The 22,114-nt window shown below is 42.7% G+C and overlaps 2 protein-coding genes across 28 annotated transcripts in view; one reads left to right on the forward strand and one right to left on the reverse strand.

The window, feature by feature from the left end:
* AOPEP (aminopeptidase O (putative)) overlaps positions 1–792 on the reverse strand; it is a 393,415-nt gene extending 392,623 nt beyond the window's left edge. For 8 of the 27 annotated variants that reach the window (XM_043547079.1, XM_043547083.1, XM_043547082.1 and 5 more), the window contains exon 1: positions 502–771. The gene's annotated coding sequence lies outside the window, so the exon portion shown is untranslated. Of the gene's footprint in view, positions 1–501 lie in introns of all 27 variants that reach the window. The other 19 variants (XM_043547087.1, XM_037901723.2, XM_037901724.2 and 16 more) reach the window with 4 other exon arrangements.
* Positions 85–20,700, forward strand: FBP1 (fructose-bisphosphatase 1). Its single transcript, XM_037901744.2, has 7 exons — positions 85–503; positions 6,165–6,327; positions 8,531–8,623; positions 10,559–10,699; positions 12,036–12,173; positions 15,540–15,659; positions 18,509–20,700. The coding sequence occupies exons 1-7, from the start codon at positions 334–336 to the stop codon at positions 18,698–18,700; spliced, it is 1,017 nt and encodes a 338-aa protein (XP_037757672.1). The 5' UTR covers positions 85–333; the 3' UTR covers positions 18,701–20,700.
* The last annotated feature ends 1,414 nt before the right edge of the window (positions 20,701–22,114 follow it).

The raw sequence follows: 22,114 nt of genomic DNA on the forward strand, positions 1-22,114 counted from the left end.
GATGTGGGGAAGAGGTTGCCGGGGAAGCAGCCCGGGTTTGGGGGCGGGCGGAGGTGGGTCCCGCGGGCGGGGCTAAGGGGTAAAAGGGGACAAGGGGCGGGGCTGAGAGAAGGATGTGGGGAAGAGGTGGTGACAGGGAAGCAGCCCCGGTTTGGGGGCGGATCCCGAGGGCCGGCTGCTCCCCGCCCCGTCTGCCGATAGGTCCGGGCCGGGACACTCCCTCGCCCCGCCGCTGGTGAAGTTCCCGGGCGGCAGCGGACGGGGTGGCGTGTGGGTCTCGCTGCGGCTCCGTGGCAGTCGGTCTCCCCGCCCGGCCCCGCAGCTGCCGCCACCATGACGGACCAGTCCCCGTTCGACACCAACGTCGTCACCCTGACCCGCTTCGTGATGGAGGAGGGGAGGCGGGCCCAGGGCACCGGGGAGCTCACCCAGCTGCTCAACGCGCTCTGCACCGCCGTCAAGGCCATCTCCACCGCCGTGCGCAAGGCGGGCATCGCCCACCTGTGAGTCGCCCGCCCCCGCGCCCAGGCCGGGGCTCACCGTGGGGCAGAGCCGCCCTGCCCGGCCCCTCTGCCGCAGGAACGGGATCGGCCACTCGCCACAGCCCAGCCGGGATTGCACCTCCAGGGGCGGGAGTCCGCCACCCCGGCGCGGGAAGGGCTTCCTGGGCCTCTGTGAGCGTAACTTGCTTTCGCCGGGGTAGGCCCCGCCCAGGCAGGAGCGGCGGAAACTCCCTAAAAGTGTGGGGGTGGCTACCGGCGCCGCAACCGAGACCCCGCCCTGGCACCGCCTCTTCTCTCCTCCCGGCCCCCCCCCCGCAAAAACCCCGCCCCCCGCGCGGTACTTCCCCGTCCCCCGGTTTACGGCGAGTAAACTGGAGGGGCCCTGGGCCCCCCGGTTCCGGCGCCCCTGCTGCAGAGCACCGTTCGGTGGGGCTTTGCAGAACTGGGGCCTCGCACTGTAGGGCCCTCAGCGCAGGGACTGCAGTTTAGGGAACTGTAAAGCACCATGCGGCGTTATGGTGGCCTCCAAACATTCATTGCAATCCTAGGCTAAGCGAGGTTATTGGGAATAAGATTTCTACCCAGCTAAAAACAAGGACTGCCGTCCTCTGAAGCGTAGCTCAAAAGTGCCCTGGGAGGACCAGTCTCATTTTCTGTTTATGAAACTAAAATTGCCTTTAAGGATTGGCAACGTGAAGGAATCTTACGTTGACAGTTAAGATTGACTCTGTGTAAACAGCATAGGAAGGAAGGTGTGTACTACTTAAATAGCCATCCAGGTATGGCAAGCCCAGTGTTGACAGGCTGCATTATCATGGATACATTGTGACACTATTACATATAATGCTTAATCTTAGTTAATCTGTTAATTAGGCAACACTTTACCTAGCTGAGTATTCTTGCCACCTCTTTCTGAATAATATACACTTTAAGCTTATTACCTGACTCTATATGGCTCAGTATTGATATACTTGCAGACAAAACAACTGCACTGCATTAGTACTAGTATCCTGTTCAAAAGAGAATTTTGAGATGTTCAAATTCAGAATTAAGTTTGAATCTTTGTCCTCCTAGCCTACTGTTTTGGCAGAGGGTGGCAGTTGCTTCAAAGGGTTGGTGGTATTTACAATTCAGGGTAATCTTGCACAAAAGTGCTTGGCTCAATCTCACCTATGAGTTTTCTTGCTCATTTCAGTTTGTACCATAACTTTAAAAGATAGGGAAACGTAAAGAGTCTGTTTGCCCGCTTTCCTTGTCTGCAAAACCCATGTAACCTTTGTTGCTTAATGAACAGAAGCTTCAATTCTGGTTTTTAAATGGATTTAAGCAATGTAATCCAAACTAGTGCACTCAGAAGAAAGAAGATGGGGCACGTTTCAACTTGTAGGTTCCAGAGGGATTGGACAGTGAATGGAAAAATAGTCCTATTGCCCTTTAAAGTTATTTAAAATGGCTGAAATACTAGCCAACTACTAATGCTGCAATTCTAAACTTTAAGCCATTTTATCAATTGCTCACTTTCAGTAGCCTTTCATTTGTATCCAAGCAGGTTCTACTTTTTTTTATCTGTCAAACATCTTCACCACTTGTTTTTAAATACGTCAACTAAAAAAAAGTGATGTGATCTTAGAATTCCTGATGCAAGAGACAATCATGTGCATATTGGGAAAAGCAGGCTAATACAAGAGACACTTAACAATTTAATAATTAACCAGGCTTGGAAAGATTCAAGTATTGGTAAACTTTTTGATTTCATTGTATACACAAACCAACAAAACTTCCACTGATGATCAAAATTTACAGATAAACAGCATTTTTTACTTTGCCTAAGAATTTATTAGAGTTTGATTTAAGGATATTTACTTTATATATTTTGACATATGACGTTGACAACTTGTCAATGGTTATAAAGCTGTAACTTTTTGAATCTCCACATCGACTATCAAATAACTGTCTGTCCTCCTGCCTAATTTTCTACAGTTGTGAAAATTGAAATCTATAAACATAAAAGCTTAGCACAACTGTGAAAATCTAAATAGATAACAAGCATTTTTAATTTGATCCTAGGCAAATTATATTAAAATCAAATTCTCCCATGCCTGTTCATAACTATAGATATCCTGCCCTTCTTTCTTTAGGTGAAACTCCCATTGGCTGTGGATATTGGAGCATGTAGGAGTTATCTGTTAAACAGTAAGCAACTCTTGTCATTTGCAGAGCTGCACACAGCTCAAGGACAAGAGATGGTCTGCAGTTGTAGTCACTGTTCTTGTTACTACTATCTTTATGGGTTGTGACTAACAGCCAATCAGAAGTTTTATAAATGCAAATTTTGTTTGGATTGTAGTGCATTCTTTCACATGCTAAAGGGATGTTAATTTCTCAGTCTTGGGCTCTCAGTTCAGCTCATGCTTCTGTGGAAATAATATTGAGTGCATTTTGTCATGTAGCACTAAAAAGCTACCTTAAAGGAGTAGGGAAAAAAAATTGTACTCAATGGTCTGTCAGTATCACCTGTTATCTATCTTTAAAAAAAAAACCTCAGATTTAGACTCCAGAATATAATGGTAAAAGTAAAATGACCTTTCAAATTTTATGAGCTTGGCAGGTAAACCAAATGATTGGAAGTTCCAAAACTCCATCTAAAGACATGTCTACATGGGGGTATTAGTGCATCCCAGGTAGGGAGTAAATTCTAATACACACTAGCATGTCTCACACTTGCTGTCTGCGTGGACCCTGCTGGCATGCACTTACATTTCTTAATGTTTAAGTCAGTACGCACTAAGGAACTTTTAGTGCACGCCAGCAGGGTCCACACATACAGCAAGTATCTGCATGCTGGTGTGCACTAGAATTTACACTCCAACTGGGGCGAACTAACACACCATGTAGACAAGCTCTCAGCATTTATCTAATTTTGTAAAACTCTCTATTGTTCCTCCTCGCTCTAGTGAGTATTTACTGAAGGTAGATGCAATAGTGTTGACTCTCAAAGAAGAGAACAAGACAATTTCAATGCAGGGAGAGTAACTAGATTTTAGAGCCCTCAGAGTTGGGCTACCTTAACTACAGCACAGCTAGTGTTCTGCTATAACTGATATGGCAGAAGCTAAGGTATGAAGTGGCCTTCAAAGGAGCCTTCAGTTGATGATAAAATCTTTGTGCAATTAAACTTTTTTCAGCTTCAAATTTTTAAATGTGAAGGCACAGCTTGATTTATGGCTGAATTATCAACTGCCGTCTGATTTAATATCTTAGAACCACTTTAATCAGTTTGATTAAAACCTTTTTTTTTTTTTTTATAATGCTGTCAGGAAAAAAAGGTGACTTTTACGTGAAGTTGTGAAAGAATAAGACTGAGTCAGTCCTTGTGGGGAGCTGCGATTTGTCAGTATCTAAGCAATCAGAGCTAGTACTACAGTGAACTGCTTCATGGTAGCATCAGAAATAAGCTAGTGCTTATTTTCTTGTAATGATGAATATAAACTGAAGTTACTGCACTGTAACGTACTTGTAATTATTTTGCATATTGATGACTCGCCGGATACTGTACTTAGCAGCTCTCTAGAAATGCCTACAATAATGACCTGTTTCATTAGTGAGCAATTTTATGGAAACTTTACTAATTTGACAACTTACAGCAAATGATAGAAAACATGTTAACCAAAAGGCCTCCAGCAACAGAGAGTAGCCTTTTTATAATTAGGAAATGAATTTGTTAGCACTAAAGGAAAATTGACAAAACTTCTTGTGTTGTGAAAAAGTTGCTGTAAAATGGAAGTAAAACCTCTCAGTGGATTTTACAAATGACTTGACTAGCTATCTTGACTTCAAATATAGGGCTGATCAACACTGGACCCTTATGCTCGCACAGCTATGTCTCTCAGATAAATATGCACATCCTGAGAGATGTAGCTCTGCCAGTGTAACACCTGTGTAGAAAGTGCTGGATTGACACAAGAATTCTTCCCTCAACCTACTTACTGCCTCTCAGGGATCAACTGCAGCACTTTCACGCCAGCTGAAAACGGTGTGTGAGCCAGCATGGAGAATTTCTGTGTATTGAACTTTTCCATGTTCTTGTGTTTTCAAAAAAAAAAAACCTTTATGTACAGATGTGAGAACTGTACCCATTTGAATTATGGATGTTTCTTGTCTGACACAGATAGCTTTGTCTGACCATTATAATTTAAAACTGCTACAGAAGTTTCACTTAATACAGTATCTGTGTAATTTGGTGGAAGCACTTTCCTTTTCCCCTTGGCCTGGGCAGGAAATTATCTTCCACTGAGGTGTTTTGTTCAAGTAATGAATAGATGGGTGAGAAATACTATCACATGCCTTTATCTTTTGAAGCAGTGGGGGATGGAAGGAAATTATTGTGAAATGCTCTGTTAACCATGCTTGTTAGAAGGAAATTGCAGAATTGAATATCAAGCCATACTGACTTCAAATAATGTGCAGACCGGACAAAACAATGGTAATTTGCCTTCAAGATTTAAGAAATAGCCAGTACAAGAGTGTTAATTCCCAACTCCTGCTGATGGGAACAAAACACCCGTCATCCCATTGTAGAAAGTTTGGCATGGAGGAGCATGAGTGCTTGTTTCAGTGGTGCATGGTGCCTACCATATCTGTGTCATTGGGGTCTGTGCAGGCCAGAAGATGGGTGGAGACAGCTCGGGGGGATGGGCACCTTCAGTGGAAGTTTCCTGCAAGCTTCCACTAGCAGAATTGATGCATCCTAAGGCAAAATAAAGCTGCCCTCCTGTGATAGAGCTGCTGGGAGGCAGCTGTGGAAATTCCCCAGGATGCCGTGGTGATGTGGGTGTAATTCAAAAGCCCTGAACACCCATAAGGGTTGACTAACCTCTAATGCTTAGGCTTTCTAATGAGGTCACAAGAGACAAGCCTCATGAATTGAGGCTGGCTGAAGCTAAGAACAAGAATTTACTTAGAGATGTTACAGGAGGAAAGAACAAGCAGTCCCAGATAATCCCAAGTCATATCTATTACCTTGAAGAACCTGGATTCATGGCTACCAATTTTTAGTCCTTTTAATTAAGTCTTAACCTACTCCCAGCAGAGCTTGTCTAATTATAGATAATGTTTAAATGCTATTTTTTGGTATTAAATTGTGAGTGTCGTGTAGACTTGAGACAATAGTGGCTGTTAAAGGATCCTTCATTCTGAGATTTCCAATCTTCAGGATAGAGGGAGGAAGAGGAATCGGGCAGTTCACTGGCCACTAGATCAAAACAATTGAGTGGAATTGTAGTCTCATCCAAAAGTTATAGAAGATGGAGGTCAATGATGGCATAAAGTAAACTCTCCAGTGTTGGAGGGGCCAGATGCAGTGCTCCTAATCTTACAAAATGCCATACAATAGAACCTCAGAGTTATGAACTGACCAGTCAACCAAACACCTCATTGGATTGGAAGTACACACTCAGACCAAAAAAAGCAAATATAGTACAGTGTTAAACGTAAACTACTAAAAAATACAGGGAAAGCAGCATTTTTCTTCTGCATAGTAAAGTTTCAAAGCTGTATTAAGTCAATGTTCAGAATTACGAACAACCTCCATTCCCAGGGTGTTCGTAACTGAGGTTCTACTGTATTTTTGTTCCTCATGAGAATCTCTTTCCATTGCTTTAGCTATGGAATAGCTGGTTCCACCAATGTGACAGGAGACCAAGTAAAGAAGCTGGATGTCCTTTCCAATGACCTGGTGATTAACATGCTCAAGTCATCGTTCACTACATGTGTTATTGTGTCAGAAGAAAACAAAAATGCTATAATAGTAGATGCTGAAAAAAGGGTTAGTAACTTACAAAACTTGTCAATACTTGGATTCAAGTTAACTTTTACAAATACTTTTCTTCAAATATGTAAAAATTGAACTGGAGTTAAAGATTTCAAAGGCAGTTAGCCAAATATGTGTTTTTCTGGATACTACCAATATTTTCCTGTATCTATTCAATGAATATTCAACCCTCTCTATTTGAGTTACATTTTCCATTCACTCCTACCTGGTTTCTTTCCTCCAGTTCTGCTCCCACATTTTTTGAGCTTTTCTTCCCCCTTTGGTCCTAAATTCTGTATTGTTTGTACTTCTTTACCTCTGGAGCAATTTGCATGTGTGCTTTTTTTCTTTTTTTTCCCCTAGATGGTTCTCAAGCAGGCTCTTCCTATAGCATTTTTAGTAAATCACCGAATTACTGTTTTTATGGATCAATCCATAAAGGTCCTTCCTCTGGCAAATTTCTCACTGAAGGCAATAGGAGTATGACTCAGCAAAGTCTGAGTGAGGACTTCAGGACTGACTTAAAGAATTGACAGTGTCATTTAATTGTAGGACAAGTGGTGGTGTGTGTGTGTTGTGTTTTTTACTGATTTGTAGTCTTTCCTAGAAATATTAAATTTCCACTAGTGTTCTCCTGCCTCTTCAAAAATAAAATAATCAATAAAAACAAGTTTTTGAATTTACTATGTGGCCTATGCAGTTGCATTATTTATATGCATTTGCAGGAATGTATACACTTGTTAGAGCAGTATTAGTGAATTGCTCCGGACTCCTTTTAATGTGACCATGCCACAATTGTGGTGGTGGTTTTCTGATTTTTTTTCCTAAACAAATTTATCAAAGTACAATAGAATTTGCTTTGTTGGGACACTTTGGTGCCTTTTGTCCCAGTTAAACAGAACCTCCAGTTGAAAAGGCTAAGACGACCCAATGCTGGAGCACCTTAATTTAAAAAAAAAAAAAAAAAAAACCTTTAGCTGAGACTCCATGTTAAAGCGTTTTGCTGCTGAATCTGAGCTACTGTGCTCTAGCTAAAGCAGAATTACTGCCCCTGTTAAAGAGCCAGCACGGCCATTAAAGGATTGCTGGACTTAAATCCGCTACTGGGATCATAATGATTAAAGGGATACAATCCACTTAAACACCTCAATTTTTTTTACTCTTACAAACTACAAGTAACTTTACTACTATAAGTAAAGGATTAGAGAACTTTCCCTTTGTCGGTATCCCTTGTCTGAGTCTTTCGTGCAGCAGCAGCAGGAGGAATTTTTTTATTTTTTTTTTAAATTAGGAAAACAGTATGGTAAAGCCACAAATTGGCAGTGTGATGTGTGAGCAAGTGTAACAAATCTCAGCTTGGTATTTCTTTGAAGTACACTGTGCGTTATTCAGGCGTTGTGTTATTCTTGATCAGGTAGGTTGTTGTGGTGTGTGTGTGTTTTGTTTTGTTTTTTTAAATGGCTCAAATTGAGCCTAAACAAAAACTGATCTCAGTTTCTCATGCTACTGTGTAAATTAAGACAATTTTTTTTATAAAAGATAGGGTGCTAGGTTTTGCAGGGCCTCCCTAACAGTTGCTGCTTACTGTACGTGCAGTAATAACAGCTCATCAATGTATGCTTAAAGGACGACCTTTTAGCTTCAGTATTTTTTCTTTGTGACTGTAGCAAGACTCTACTGCACTGCATGTGCCACTACAAGAACAGTGACATCATCTGTTCTTTCAATTAAACATTTCCCAAATTCTGTTCATACAGATGCTCAAGCAATTAGACTTGAGCTTGCTAAAAACTTAGCCAAAAATAAATCATCAAAATAGTATTCCACTTCTTGAGAATATAGCTACATAACATTACCTTAGACCTTGTCTACACTTATATTTTTATAGGGCGCTCACCCCCCTGAGCGCAGCAAGTTTGAGTGCTTTAAAGCGCTAGTGTGGACAGGCTCAGAGTGCTTGGAGCTGTTCTCCTGGTGGAGGTGGATTACCAGGAGTGCTGGGAGAGCTCTCTCCCAGGGCTCGCACATGACACCACACACACTTCAAAGCACTGCCATGGGAGTGCTTCCTCTGCAGCGCTTTGAAGTTTCTAGTATAGACATAGCTTTAAACTGTTCTTGGCTAGAAATTAACTTGAGTAGATTAGGTGGCAAAACATTTTTATTTGGGGTAGATGGGCAAATAACTAAATCCAGTTCCTCTGTCTTTATTTTCCAGGGTAAATATATAGTCTGCATGGATCCTCTTGATGGCTCTTCTAACATTGACTGCCTTGTTTCCATTGGAACTATCTTTGCCATCTACAGAAAGGTAAAGTGGGATGCTGTCATGCTAAAACAGTCGGAGGGGGAGGGGGAGTAGTAGTTCTTCACACTTAACCAGCTCATGATGGAATAAGGTTGGATCCAAAGATTTAATGAAATCCAACTAAATCGACAAATGCTCGGTTACACAATACCTTTGAGTGATACACAGCACTTGGTTAATAGACCTACATACATGCAATCCTGACTGATATTCAATAAGCCAGTTAGATTCCTCTAACAATGACAAGGATAACAGGAGTTAAGTGCTTCATAATTACTCATACAACTTGAGACCAAACAGAACACTAATCTCATCTATCTGAGTTATGTGCATTCTTCAATGAAACTAGTTCTCCCATCTTGTACAAGTAGACCTGTCAGCCTGAGGACAGGCTTCCCAGATGAGATTCAGTTTGAAACATTGCTTATAAATGTAACATGCCTAATTCATTCTGAAAGATAGAAGTCTCATTTGCAGGCATATGAAATACAGGATTAACATGTCTCAACCATGGAAACAACTGTGTGAATTCAGACAAGACACACTGTCCATCTTTAACTGCCTTGACCCAGGTTTCGATGCACCTGAAAGTAACTTTTTGGGGCTCACTTCACCCGGGAGCAAAAGAAAACAAGTTCTTGGTACTAGTCAATTGTAAACATTATGACTAAAGTTCCACTTTGTTTTTTAAATTCTGCCTCAGATTTCTGCATCAAATTGAAGGCACTCATTATTAAGGCTACGTTTTAGTCATGGTTATTTTTAGTAAAAGTCAGACATTTTATTAAAAATACCAGTGAATAAAACTGTTGGGAGTGGTGGGGGGGGGGGGGGGAAGGGTGTGCAGGTGGTGGCACAAGGCCGGGACCTCTGCTGGTGTGAGGGCAAGGCAGGTTGGCAGGCTACCTACCTGGCTCCACACCTCACCCCCCTCAGCAGCAGACACCACAGTTCCCAGCCAATAGGAGCTGTGAAGCCAGTGCTCTGGGCAGAGGCAGTGCACAGAACTGCCTGGTCACACCTCCACCAACAGCTGAGCGAAGGGGATGTCGCTGCTTCTGGGGAGCCCCCGGAGAGCCTGCCTCACCCTCTCCCATGCCCCTGCCCCCTCCCACACCCAAACACTGCTGGGGTCTGAGACTGCCCCAGGCACACTGTACACTGCAGAAGTCACGAAGGTCACAGAAAGTCAGCCTTACTCATTATCACTTTCAAGACAGTACATATCTCTACCCCATCTCTTCTACTTCCTGCATTCCACCCTAGCGTTTGACTTCTCTCTTTGGCCCTGATCTAGGAAAGCTCTTATGAATGTACTTTAAAGTTAAATCATGTATAGAAGAGCTTTGTCAGATCAGGGCCTTTGTCTCCTTTGCTTTCATCATGAATTATTTGAATAACCATAGCGCCTAGGAGCCCTAGTCATGGACCAGGACCCCAATATAGTAGGCACTGTGCAAACACAGAACAAAACTGGTCCCTACCTTAAAGATCTTAGTATAGTATATGACCAGAGAACAGATAATTTGGGGGGGGGGGGGGGGGGGATTAACAAGGAAGCAATGAGATCAATGCCTATCATGCTGACGAGTATTGTGTCAACACACTAGCAGTCTAACAGTTGTGAAGTTTTTGTCGTCATTGCAGAACAGCAGAGTTTTAAGGAGAGACTTCTCTGCTGATTTTTTTTTCCCTTTAATTGGTTACCATACTCTAGCAATAAGCTTAAACAAATACCTATTACGTTATTGCTGCTCTTCAGCAGTTGAAGGCATGCTGTCTTAGGCCTGGTGTTCCAAAGGCGTGCACTAGTAGCCTGTTATAGCAGCACATGCTGTTGTGGTTCTATTACTGTAAATAAATGAAGCTTATAAAATAGATGAATCCTGGGAATTTTTAGTTTAAAAAGATTCTTGACACTCTTCCTTCCTATTCCAGGCTTCCTCTGAGAAACCTTCTGAGAAAGATGCTTTACAGCCAGGACGTAATCTTGTGGCAGCTGGTTATGCCCTATATGGGAGTGCTACAATGCTGGTGCTAGCCATTGAATCTGGTGTCAACTGTTTTATGCTTGACCCGGTAAGAGAGCCTACATCTGATATGAATAGCTTGCTCTTGTAGAGATAACAAAATTCCAGAACAAATTTTTCCTAAGTGAATCAATATATAGAACTGCTTCCAAACTAAATCTTAACATCTGAAGATGTAGTACTCTTAAGAGAGCCAATGGGAGTTGATATGCCTATAAAAATAGAATAGATAAACCCCCAAAGGCTTCTGGCATTCTTCCCTTCTGCTGGAGATAGTGGTCATTAATAAGACCACTCAAAATTGATAGTTTAGTCAGAGAATCAAGTAAACATCATGTGCCACCTGATGTGATGAATACTTAAGCATCTTTTGTATTTGCAGAATTTCCCTGAAGACTGTCTCTTGTAATTTAGTACATTCCTTAACTCTAGTACCTTTAATCTTTTAGTGGACTAGAGATGCAGAAATACATTTAATATTCTCTTACGCTTACAGATCACATCCTGATTGTTTAAAAGAGTAAGTATGGAGTGTGTATACATGTGTTTGACATCCTAGAAGCTATTGGTCATCTGACTTTTTGAATTCAAAAGTCAATTTAACATCACACAGTGCAGTTGTCTGCAGTGATTCAGTTTAATTTAAAGCCATTCTATTGTAAATCAGGTTTGCCACTTTTACTAATAGTAAGTCATGTTTGGAACGTGCCATGGCAATAGCTTCAAGGAAGTAGAATTTTTGATGTTTTCTATATAGTAATGGTTTAAATGTCTGCATGTATTACCACCTTTTTTGTTTGTTTAGAAACAGAGACCCTTTACAATTTTTTTTTTCTCCCCTACACATGTGAAAACTTACTGCAGTGGAGACTAGAGACCTTAAACATTTGGTAACTATGTACAGATCCTTTCATCACTTTGTTACTGTTTTCATTCTGGTCAGACTAATAGTGTCAAACTTGTTACCATCTTATGGCTAGTCAAATTGAGTTAGAAATCTCAGTCCAGCTCCTAATGAAGAGGTGTTCACAATCCCTAAAACTCCCACAATTGCACCTTGGCTATCAGTTGTAAAAAGAAAACAAAGAACTGAGTGGACATGCATCAAACTATTCTCTTGGCACAGGATAATAATTTTGGAGATGGGGAGTGATCAAGTGAAGGAAACTTGTATGAGTCAGGGCTTATGGGGTATCTTATGGGTAAGCAGGACTTTAGTCCAAGACTACAGAGCTGTACTTTTTTTCCCCCCCAAGTACTGAATTGTAAAAAGAAAATGGAAACTGCAGTAGGTTTTCACTAAATTGTATGTAGCATTCACTTGCCTTTAGTCTCGTGAAGAACACACACATACAGTTATTGACTTGCTTTCTCATTATTGTCAGGCGATTGGGGAATTCATTTTGGTTGATAAGAATGTGAAAATCAAAAAGAGAGGAAATATCTACAGTCTCAATGAGGGCTATGCTGCATATTTTGATCCTGCAGTCACAGAGTATCTTAAAAAGAAGAAATTCCCTCAGGTAAATGTTCACTTTCTAGAGAAATTTTTCTAAGATAAGCAAATGTTCAGTGCCTCAAACTTTACACTCTTATCATGCATACGTGCAGGGTGTCAAACGCCAAAGTTAGGCGAGACTGAACCCTAATAGTGTAGAAGTCAAAGTGTACCAACTATTCCTTGGGCTTTGTTTAACTTCATGATCTCTGAAGTCCTTTTGTGGATCAGTAAGCCACCATAGCTGATTGTTTGTTTTTATACAAAGTTACAGAGCTTGGTTTTTCCTCTCATATAGTGGAGTTCTGAATGGGTGTGGAAACAAGACTTGTGCTTAGCGCTGCTTGAAGCTGACTATGAGATCCTCTCGCTTAAAGGACTACTCAGGCTTGACAAAGCCCTGGCTGGGATGATTTAATTGGGGATCGGTCCTGCTTTGAGCAGGGGGTTGGACTAGATGACCTCCTGAGGTCCCTTCCAACTCTGATATTCTGTGATACTCAAATGTCAGGGTCTGTTTTAAAGCTTTGTGAAGCCAGGAAGCCAGAAATTGATAGGTGCCAATAAGAACGAAGATAAATTCCCTCTGTCATACCCAACTGGATGTTAACTTCCTCCTTAATTACCCAGAATGGAGTCTGGCCAGGTCCCCAGAGCTACCACCCACTGTTAGAAAACCCACATGGGAACCCTAGTGACAACAGGTGGCTTTACATCTTATCTATGTCCAGTGCTAATTGCATTGGCTGAGTACTACCTGATGAATACCTTAAGTTAACAAAAAAAGTAAGATTTTATTTAACTTGTGTCAGAGCTAGAATAGGGCATAATTCTTTTTACAATACAACATGCCATCTCAAAGACAGGCATATTTTTTGTGTAGATTTTTATAGATTTTGTGTAGATTTATATTTATAGAACTAAATAAATTTAGTTCTCACTTGACCGCTTTGGAGACATGCACGTTAGAGTGTGATATCTGAAACTGAAGCTTCCCCTTACTGCCCACTGTCTCTGAGCTAGAAAGCCATCTCTGAAAGTACATCTACACTGCAGCTGGGACTGTGCTTCCCAGCTAGGGTAGACAGATACACACTAGCTCTGCTTGAGCTAGCATGCTAAAAATAGCAATGTGGCTGGGGATACCCACCCAATTACAAACCTAGCTGGATGCCAGGGTATGTAGCTGGGTGGTTAGCCCAAACTGCCACCTGTGTGCCACCCCTGGCCACATCACTATTTTTAGCATGTTTGATCAAGCAGAGCTAGCATCTGTCTACCCCAGCTGGGCAGCATGTTCTCAGATGCAGTGCAGAGTCACCCTAAGAGTGGGAAGAAAGTGTCCATTCTCATTCAGTCTTTGAGCCCTCTCAGCAGAGAGGAATAACAGAAGATTTCACAAAACTAAAGAGGCTACTAACAAATCATTCCAAGCAGATAATTAGATAACCTTTTTCTTTGTCCCAAATCCTCTTTGAATTGGTGTCCCTGAGGGGAAGTGCCACATCTCCTTGCTAAGCCATTCACTGTTAGTTTGTGAAGATTTTCCAGAGGAGAACAAAAAGCCTAAAGAAAATCTGTCTAACTTTTATAGTTTCTCTCTGCCTAGCTTTAAACTAAATGACCTAGCTTTCAGCCTTCTGGCTCAGTCCTCTGGTTTCTGACAGTGGAAGCCTAGTCCAACTGCAGGTTAGAAGGTACAACTTCACACTGTGCCTGCTGCAAAGCTGAAAACTAATCTGAGCCAAACCAACACTTCTCTCTCCACAGCAACCTGTGGGGCCCAGTGCCACACTGGTTGTTCTTGATACAAGGGACTAGTTAGACACCATTCAGATATCATGATGAAGAGGCAGAAGGATGGGAATATGGAATTCCTTGCCCCTAATCATGTCAGAGGGAAAGGATCGATCCTGGAGACTCTCTCCCAGTCAATCACTATCTCCGGCCGTGGCAGCGCAGTAGGTCTGCCTGCCGACCGCAGCCCCACACCATTCCCTGAAGTGGCCAGGATGCCCCCACAACCCCTGGGGGCGGGTGGGGGGAGAGGCAGGGGTCTCCAAACACTGCTCCTGTCTGCAAATACAGCCCCTGCAGCTCCCATTGGCCAGGAACAGGGAGCTGTGGCCAATGGGATCTGTGGGGGCAGTGCCTGCAGAGCCAGGCAGTCTGCAGAGCCATTTGCCTCCCCCAGGGGCTGCGGAGGCACATTGGCCCCTTCTGTGAGCAGCATGGCTACATGGTGCACTACTGGCTGGCAGGGGTGGCCTGGCTCATGATAGGGAGGAGGTGCTGATGTGCTTGAGTGGAGCCAAGCCCCACTGCACCACCAATTGGGAACCATCCAAGGTAAGTGCCCCCCTCCCAGAGCTAGCACCCCATACTCCCTCCTGCACTCCAACCCTCAGACCCCTCCTGCACCCAAACTCCCTCCCAGAGCTTGCACTCCCCTGCCCCAGGCTCAGCCTGGAGCCCCCTCCCACACTGAAAACCCCTCAGCCCAGAGCCCACACCCCCTCCCAACCTCCTGCCCCAGCCTGGTGAAAGTGAGTGAGGGTAGGGGAGAGCGAGTGACTGGGTAGAGGGGGTGGGGTAGATCCTGGGTTACCCTTAAATTCAGAAAGTGATCTTGGGTGTAAAGGTTGGAGATCATTGCCATAGAGCAAAATATAATAAAACCTCTATTGACAAACGCTAGCCTTATGAATAATCAATCAGTTCTGAGCCATCTTTCCTGACAGGAGGGAGTTGAGGGGAGGGAAGTGGAAGTACTAATAGTAATGCTAATAACAATTAATAGTGACCTCAAATGTCAACAGCCCTTCAGATTCCAGTGCATTGGAAATTGCTTTGCAGTGGTTTGAAGGACAAGAAGAAAGTGCAGTGCACTGGTACCTACTGCAATTTTGAGATGTTGCAAGTTATGAATTTGATCCCCCCTGCTAGTTCATAAAATATGGGTTCTGCTATAGATCTGATTTAACTTATAGCTCTGAAGTGGTGTGATCTGGTGGGCACAACTTGATGGAGAGGGGCTAGGGATAGCACTGTTTCATTTTGTTTTTGCCCAATGGAACACAGCAACTCTAGCTTCTAACGTTGTCTTGTCAGTACTGTGAAGGTAGCATGCTTAAGGCTCTGAACTAGGAATCTGAAGTCCTGTGTCATATTTATCTCTGCCACTGACCTTTTGTATGACTTTGATGCAAAATGACTTGCCCAGTACCTCTGTTTTTCCTCATCTGTAAAATGAGGATGACTACAATTAAGCTTTCTTTGTAAATTACTTTGAGTTCTATGGATGAAAAACACTATGCAAGAGCCAAGTTATTACCACTAAAAAAGATAACAAGATTTAATCAAAGGTTGTTTATCAAATGTCTTTATACAGGATGGCAGCTCTCCGTATGGTGCGAGGTATATAGGTTCTATGGTAGCTGATGTACATCGTACTCTGGTGTATGGAGGAATCTTTTTATATCCAGCCAACTCCAAAAGCCCCAAAGGAAAGGTAAAAATGAATTAACCTAATTTTAGAAAGTATGTAGTCTGATTGTAAGATTTTTACAATGTAACAGCCAGTTTTTAAATGTTTTATGGTGCACAAGTTGCAAGAATATATCTACTGCCATGGTTTGACACTGCAGGATTTTTTTTTTTTTTTAAGTAGCATTAAAACACATTAAGAATTGGGTGCTCCCCCAATAAACCAGTCAGTTCTGCCCTCTCTCACCATATCATTGTGGGATTCCTCTGCTGCTCTCCTGGTTGTGCCAGAGGCCCATGGGTTCCCACCCCTAGTCTCTCCCAGTCCCCTGGCCTCTTTCATAGATTCATACCTTCCAAGGTCAGAAGGGACTATTGCAGAGGTGGGCAAACTACAGCCCACGCACCACATCCAGCCCACGAGACCGTCCTGCGCGGCCCCTGAGCTCCTGGCCCAGGAGGCTGTCCCCCCTCCCCTGCAGCCACGTAGCAGCACAATGCTGTGGGCGGCGGGGCTGCAGAGCCCAGCCTGACCCGGTGCTCTGTGCAGCATGGCTGCCTGTCCTGGTGCAGTTATGCTGCCAGCCACTGGTGCTCCAGGCAGCACGGTAAGGGGGGGGGGGGGTTAGATCGTGGGGTGGTCAGGAGTGTGGATAGGGGTTGGGGTGGTCGGGGGCAGGGAATGGGCGTTGAATGGGGGCAGGGGTCCCATCAGGAAGGAGAAGAGGGGTTGGACGGGGTGGCAGGGGGCAGTTAGGGAGCAGGGGGGGTGGATGGGGCAGGGGTCCTGGGGGGAGCAGTCAGGAAGGAGAGGGGGGTTGAATTGGGTGGGGGAGCAGTTAGGGGAAAGGGTCCAGAGGTGGTTAGATGGGGCACGGGTCCTGCGGGGGGGGGCAGTCAGGAAGGAGTGGGGGGGGTGGATGGGGCAGCGGGGGGCAGTTAGGGCCAGGGGGTCTGAGGTTGGTCAGGGGACCGAGAGCAGGGGGGGAGGGAATGGGATAGGGGTCCCCAGGGGTTGTCAGGGGGTGAAGTGGGGGGGTCGGATAGGGGGTGGGGGCCAGGCCATGCCTGGCTGTTTGGGGAGGCACAGCCTCCCCTAACTGGCCCTCCATACAATTTCAGAAACACAATGCAGCCCTGAGGCCAAAAAGTTTGCCCGCCCCTGGACTATTGTGACATCTCATCTCACTTCCTGTATAACACAGGCCACAGAACTTCCCCAAACTAATTCCTAATGCATATCTTTTAGAAAAACATCCAATCTTGATTTAAAGATTGCCAGCAATTGGTAAATTGTTCAACTAGTTAATTACTCACTGGTAAAAATGTACACTATTTCCAGTTTGAAATTGGCTAGCTTCAACTTCCAGCTGTTAAAATAATCTCCTGGAGCTGCTTTAAAGCAGTGGTTCTCAACCAGGGGTATACATACCTCTAGAGATACAGACCTTCCAGTGGGTACATCAACGTATCTAGATATTTGCCTAGTTTTACAATGGGCTACATAAAAACCACTAGCGAAGTCACTACAAACAAATTTCATAAGACAATGACTTGTTTATACTGCTCTATATACTATACACTGAAATGTAAGTACAATATTCTAATTGATTTTATAATTATAGTCAAAATAAGTAAGCAATTTTTCAGTAATAGTGTGCTGTGACACTTTTGTATTTTTGTGTCTGATTTTGAAAGCAAGCACTTTTTAAGTGAGGTGGAACTTGGGGGTACACAAAACAAATCAGACCCCCTGAAAAGGGTACAATAATCTGAAAATGTTGAGAGCCATTGCCTTAAAGGAGCTATTGCTTGCAGAACCATTCTACTTCTTGTTCCTCTACTCTCTACCACCACTCTCTGGTGGTCTTGTGGGAAAGTGTAGTGACTATAGGCACTTGCATTTGTTCTCCACCCTCCCATCCTTACAGAACTGGTAGTGCTCAGACTGCTCTGTTCTCTGCTTTCCCCTTTGTCCTCCCCTATTCTTGGGAGGAGAAAGGGGAAAGCAGAGAACAGAGCAGTCTGAGCACTACCAGTTCTGTAAGGATGGGAGGGTGGAGAACTGTTTATTCAGCAAAACTTTAATCTGTTTTGAAAACTTCTGGGTGAAATTATTGCTTCAGCTTGTAGATAAAACACAGTTACTCATTACACAAACTGACACAACCAGAGGTTTTTCTCAATGCAAACTTCAGTGACCTGTAGTTGTTTTTAAACTTATTAATGAATAGTTAAGTGTTGTGCACACAGTCTCTCACTCTACAGCAGTGGTTTCCAGACTACTGTACTCCTTTCAGAAGGCTGTGTCTTGTGTACCCCTAAGTTTCACCTCACAAAGTATTTTGTAAGCAATAGAAGTGTCACGGCACACTATTACTGAAAAATTGCTTACTTATTTTGTCTATATGAAAATTCAGTTTGTACTGACTTTGCTAGTGCTTTTTATGTAGCCTGTTAAACTATGCAAATATTTAAATGAGTTGTACCCCCTGAAAGATCTCTACATACCCCCAAGGGTAGTTATGCCTCCCTGGTTGAGAACCACTTCTCTATAGTACTCCGCATTCACTCAAGTGCCTGCACTTAACAGGAAGGTGAACAATCTCCATAAAGAGCACAGGGCAACACAATATTCACCATGTGGGAAATGGGGACAAATATGGCCAAAACATCACTGTCTATACTAGGAAAAAAGGATACCATATATAAGCTTGATCTTTGCTTCAAGAGGTAATTTAAATATGAAATATTTACTGCTGATTTTTCTACTTAGTATGATTAATACTAGAAAACTTTGATATACATTTTATACAAAATATCCTGAAATAATGTACTCTACTGATCACTATAATTTTGGCTTCTGTCTTCCAGCTGAGGCTTCTCTATGAATGTAACCCCATGGCCTTTGTAATTGAGAAGGCTGGGGGAATTGCTACTACAGGAAACCAGGCAGTGCTGGATATAGTGCCTGAGGATATCCACCAGAGAGCACCTATTGCCCTGGGATCTCCTGATGATGTGCAGGAATACATTGACATGGTCAAGAAGCATTCAGCCAAGTGAAATAGCTGCAGTACAAAGAAGTGCCTTACAATTGGACCAAACATACTGTGAAGTACTACTGACTTAAGCTATTGTAGGAAAGCAAGAGAACCATATTTTCATTGTGTTTTTATCCAAAAGTAAACTGTTTAATATGTGCAACAAAAATGCATTTTACACACACACACACACACCCCCACCCCCCCCAATCCCATTTCCCTCCAGGGCTAAAGAATACCACAGCTTTTCTGAAAGATTTCTCCCTGCAGGTGGCTGGCTGCAGTTTCCTTGTAGGTTGACTTATGGGGTCTTGTCAATACTAGAATCTTCAGTCCTGTTGCAACATTTGTAAATGCTAATCTAGATATTCCACAAACACTTGTTCCAGGACACAGATATTGTTCCTAGAGGTATCTTGAAAGCATGGATCATGATAGCTGGTGTAAAGCAAAGCGTGGTTTGTTAGTGAAGCCACGGAAAAGCTCTTTTGTGCCCCTCAAACAGCCATAAGTCCACTAAGACTGTCCAGAACCACTACCCTGCTAATTGGTGAGCTCGTATGAGTGCTTCAGAATCCTCACTGTCTGCCCATCAGTCCCTGGATAGAGTGTAGGGTGTGTTTATAACCAATAAAGCCCTCAACAGCCTGGGACCATCCTACCTGAGAGAAGCGCCTCTTCCTGCTGACCACAGCAGTGGCACAGGGACACGAGAGTGACCCCCCCAAAATAAGAGTGAGCAACTGGCAGGGCATTCTGAGGGCTCACACTCTGGAACTTGCTCTCCCTACTCCCTTGGTCTGAAATAGTCTGAATTTGGTGACCTCCAGGTACATGGCAAGATGTGTTTGATACTGTTTTTGGAAAAGACTAATGGTATACTTCCCAGCATGATTAAAGTGGATGTGCAAACAGGTTTTCTGTAGGTGTCTGGCTGAGTTCCTGTTGAAATAGCTCCTTAATGCTGCTGAGACTTCATTGCCTTATTAATGTTGGGGCTCTAGAGCCTTGGGTAAGCATATTGTTTGTTTTTAAATCTAAACAGAGGCTGAGGACATAGCTCCTACCAGCTCTCTCGAGGATACATGCAGCTTAGAAGTATCTCCTTGGTTTTTATATTTAAAATTCGCATTAGAGTGGCTAGCCAATCCATGCACATGAAACAACAGGTAGAAGGGGTACTGTACCTCTTAGTATTTCCTTAGCTGTGTCTTATGCTGAACTACATCAGGAATTCCTAGCTGGCCCATATCTATTTTTAAAGACTACACCCTGGAAGAAGGTAAAGGTTATAGAATGAAGGACAGTACTGCCTAATCATAGCAGTTCAGTTTTTAGATTAGGTAGTGGGGATTTTCTCTTTGGGGGAGGAGGGGCACTACAGACTGTCATTTTAACAAGTTAATGTTCAACACTAAGGGGTAGATGTTAGCTGTAAAATATACAGGGCTAGTAGGAAAGCTCACATGTTCTTGACCACTTTTTAAATTTGTTGTAACCATTTACAGAAAAATCTGCAAGATACTTATAAGTCCATTGGCAGAGTTAGCCATCCATACTGAATGGAAGTGAAAAGATTACTCTCACCAGAGTGTAAATCTTTAGCTGCAATTGCCATACTGGCTACTCTTCTGCTAAGACATTGAAGAACTTTGGCATTTGGTGAAAGGTCATCAGCTCTGATTACAGCCAATATATGTAACTCAAACTACTAACATTTAAAATTTGGAGGGGAAAGGGGAGGAGAGGGTCCACGGATGTCATGTTTAAGAAGCAGCTGTAGCCCCCATCCTAATAGAAATGTGAATCATTACCCCACTTCTTTTGTAGTGATTGTCAGGCAAAACAAGAGACTAATCCTGTCAAACTGGATCTTGACAAGGCTTTATGTATATTTTAAATTAGTGTACTTTTCTATAGCACCTCTATCTTAAGGGCTGCTCAAGCATTTTTATGAACATAATTGCACACCTGAGTGGTTTTATTCCCCTCCCCCATATTAAACAGTATTGATCATTCACAGTATTGATCACTTATTTTGTCCACCTAAATAGCTTAAATACCTTCTCCTATGTGACCTTGTGCATCTTTGGCAGAACCACGAATAGGACTCAGATTTCTTGACACCCAGTCTTGTGCCTTAAACACCAGTTAATCCTGCCTCTTTGTTTCCACTCTGAACCCACCACTTGTCTACAATAAATCTCAAAGCTTGCAAGTAGAATCCTATGTGGAAATTAATGCAGTATTGTAGGGGTGTATAAGTGCTGGATTATTGCCTTTCATTTTATAAATACAAAGGTTACTGACATTTATTACCTGCTTTAAGATTTAATGGACTTTGCACCTGAAAGAAAAGATCAAATAATGGTTCTATTAGCTTCAACAACACCCTTTGAACTAACTAAAACAAATTTTTGATTAGAATTGTTCACTGAACTTCATCCCCATTCCAGTGGGGGGACAAATATAGATACATGGGTTCTGAACCTAGGATAAATGGAACAGGTGAGGCGGATCATAACCATCCTGCCATTCCTGTGTTGCTAAATGGGCTGTGGTTGGATGGGCCCAGCAAGATTCTGGCTAGACAGGACAGAGGTTTAGGGTTAGAAGGATTCCAGTATGGAAATGGTTGAGAGTTGTTGCTTAAGGCTGCATGTACAACTTTAACTCTGTCCCCTTGTGAATATGCAGTAGTTTAATCACACTCTTCCTCAAGTAACAAAATATTTTAGGTTTTTCTCTTCATATAGAGCCTCTTCAAAGAAAGAAAGAAAAGTCCTACAGCCTGGCAAAAGATGCTCCAAAATATCAGTTACTCCTAGTTTGACTCATGTGCTTTGGTGCTAGATGGAAGAAAATATTCTGGAAATTATCAACATCTTGGAGGACAGAGGTAACAGAGTTGATAGCTAGTACTCAAACCTTAAGGAGATCCATCTGAGTAACTCAATTTGCCACTCCATATGCTCCTTCCTTACAGCTATGACAAAGATCCCAAGAGCCGAAGTCTACCAGATACAGTATGCATCTATCCCTTACTCCTTAGTGTCACATAGCACTATCAGTTTTTGATTTTTAAAGGATGAGATTAAGAAGCTTTAAATTGTACAAAGATCCCTAATTTATATACTGATAGTTGATCAAATGAACAGGAACTTAAAATGCTACAGGTTAAAAAGATTTCAGTTGCAAGTCATTATCTAGTACTGCAGCTCTTCTTAACAAAAGTAAGGAAATGTAACTATAAAGTTCACAATTGGGGCTAACTTTTTCATACCATGTGCTTTTTGCATCTACACTCAGTTTGTCCTTACTATCTTATCTGTAGTGAGAAAAACAATACCATGTGTAATTAAAATGTTAATATAAGCTTGTGTGTAATTGTTAGGTTACAGAGCATCTATGCTATCAGTCCTATTTCAGTTGCATT

This window comes from Chelonia mydas, chromosome 5, assembly GCF_015237465.2.
Source record: "Chelonia mydas isolate rCheMyd1 chromosome 5, rCheMyd1.pri.v2, whole genome shotgun sequence".
NCBI classification, from domain to species: Eukaryota; Metazoa; Chordata; order Testudines; family Cheloniidae; genus Chelonia; species Chelonia mydas.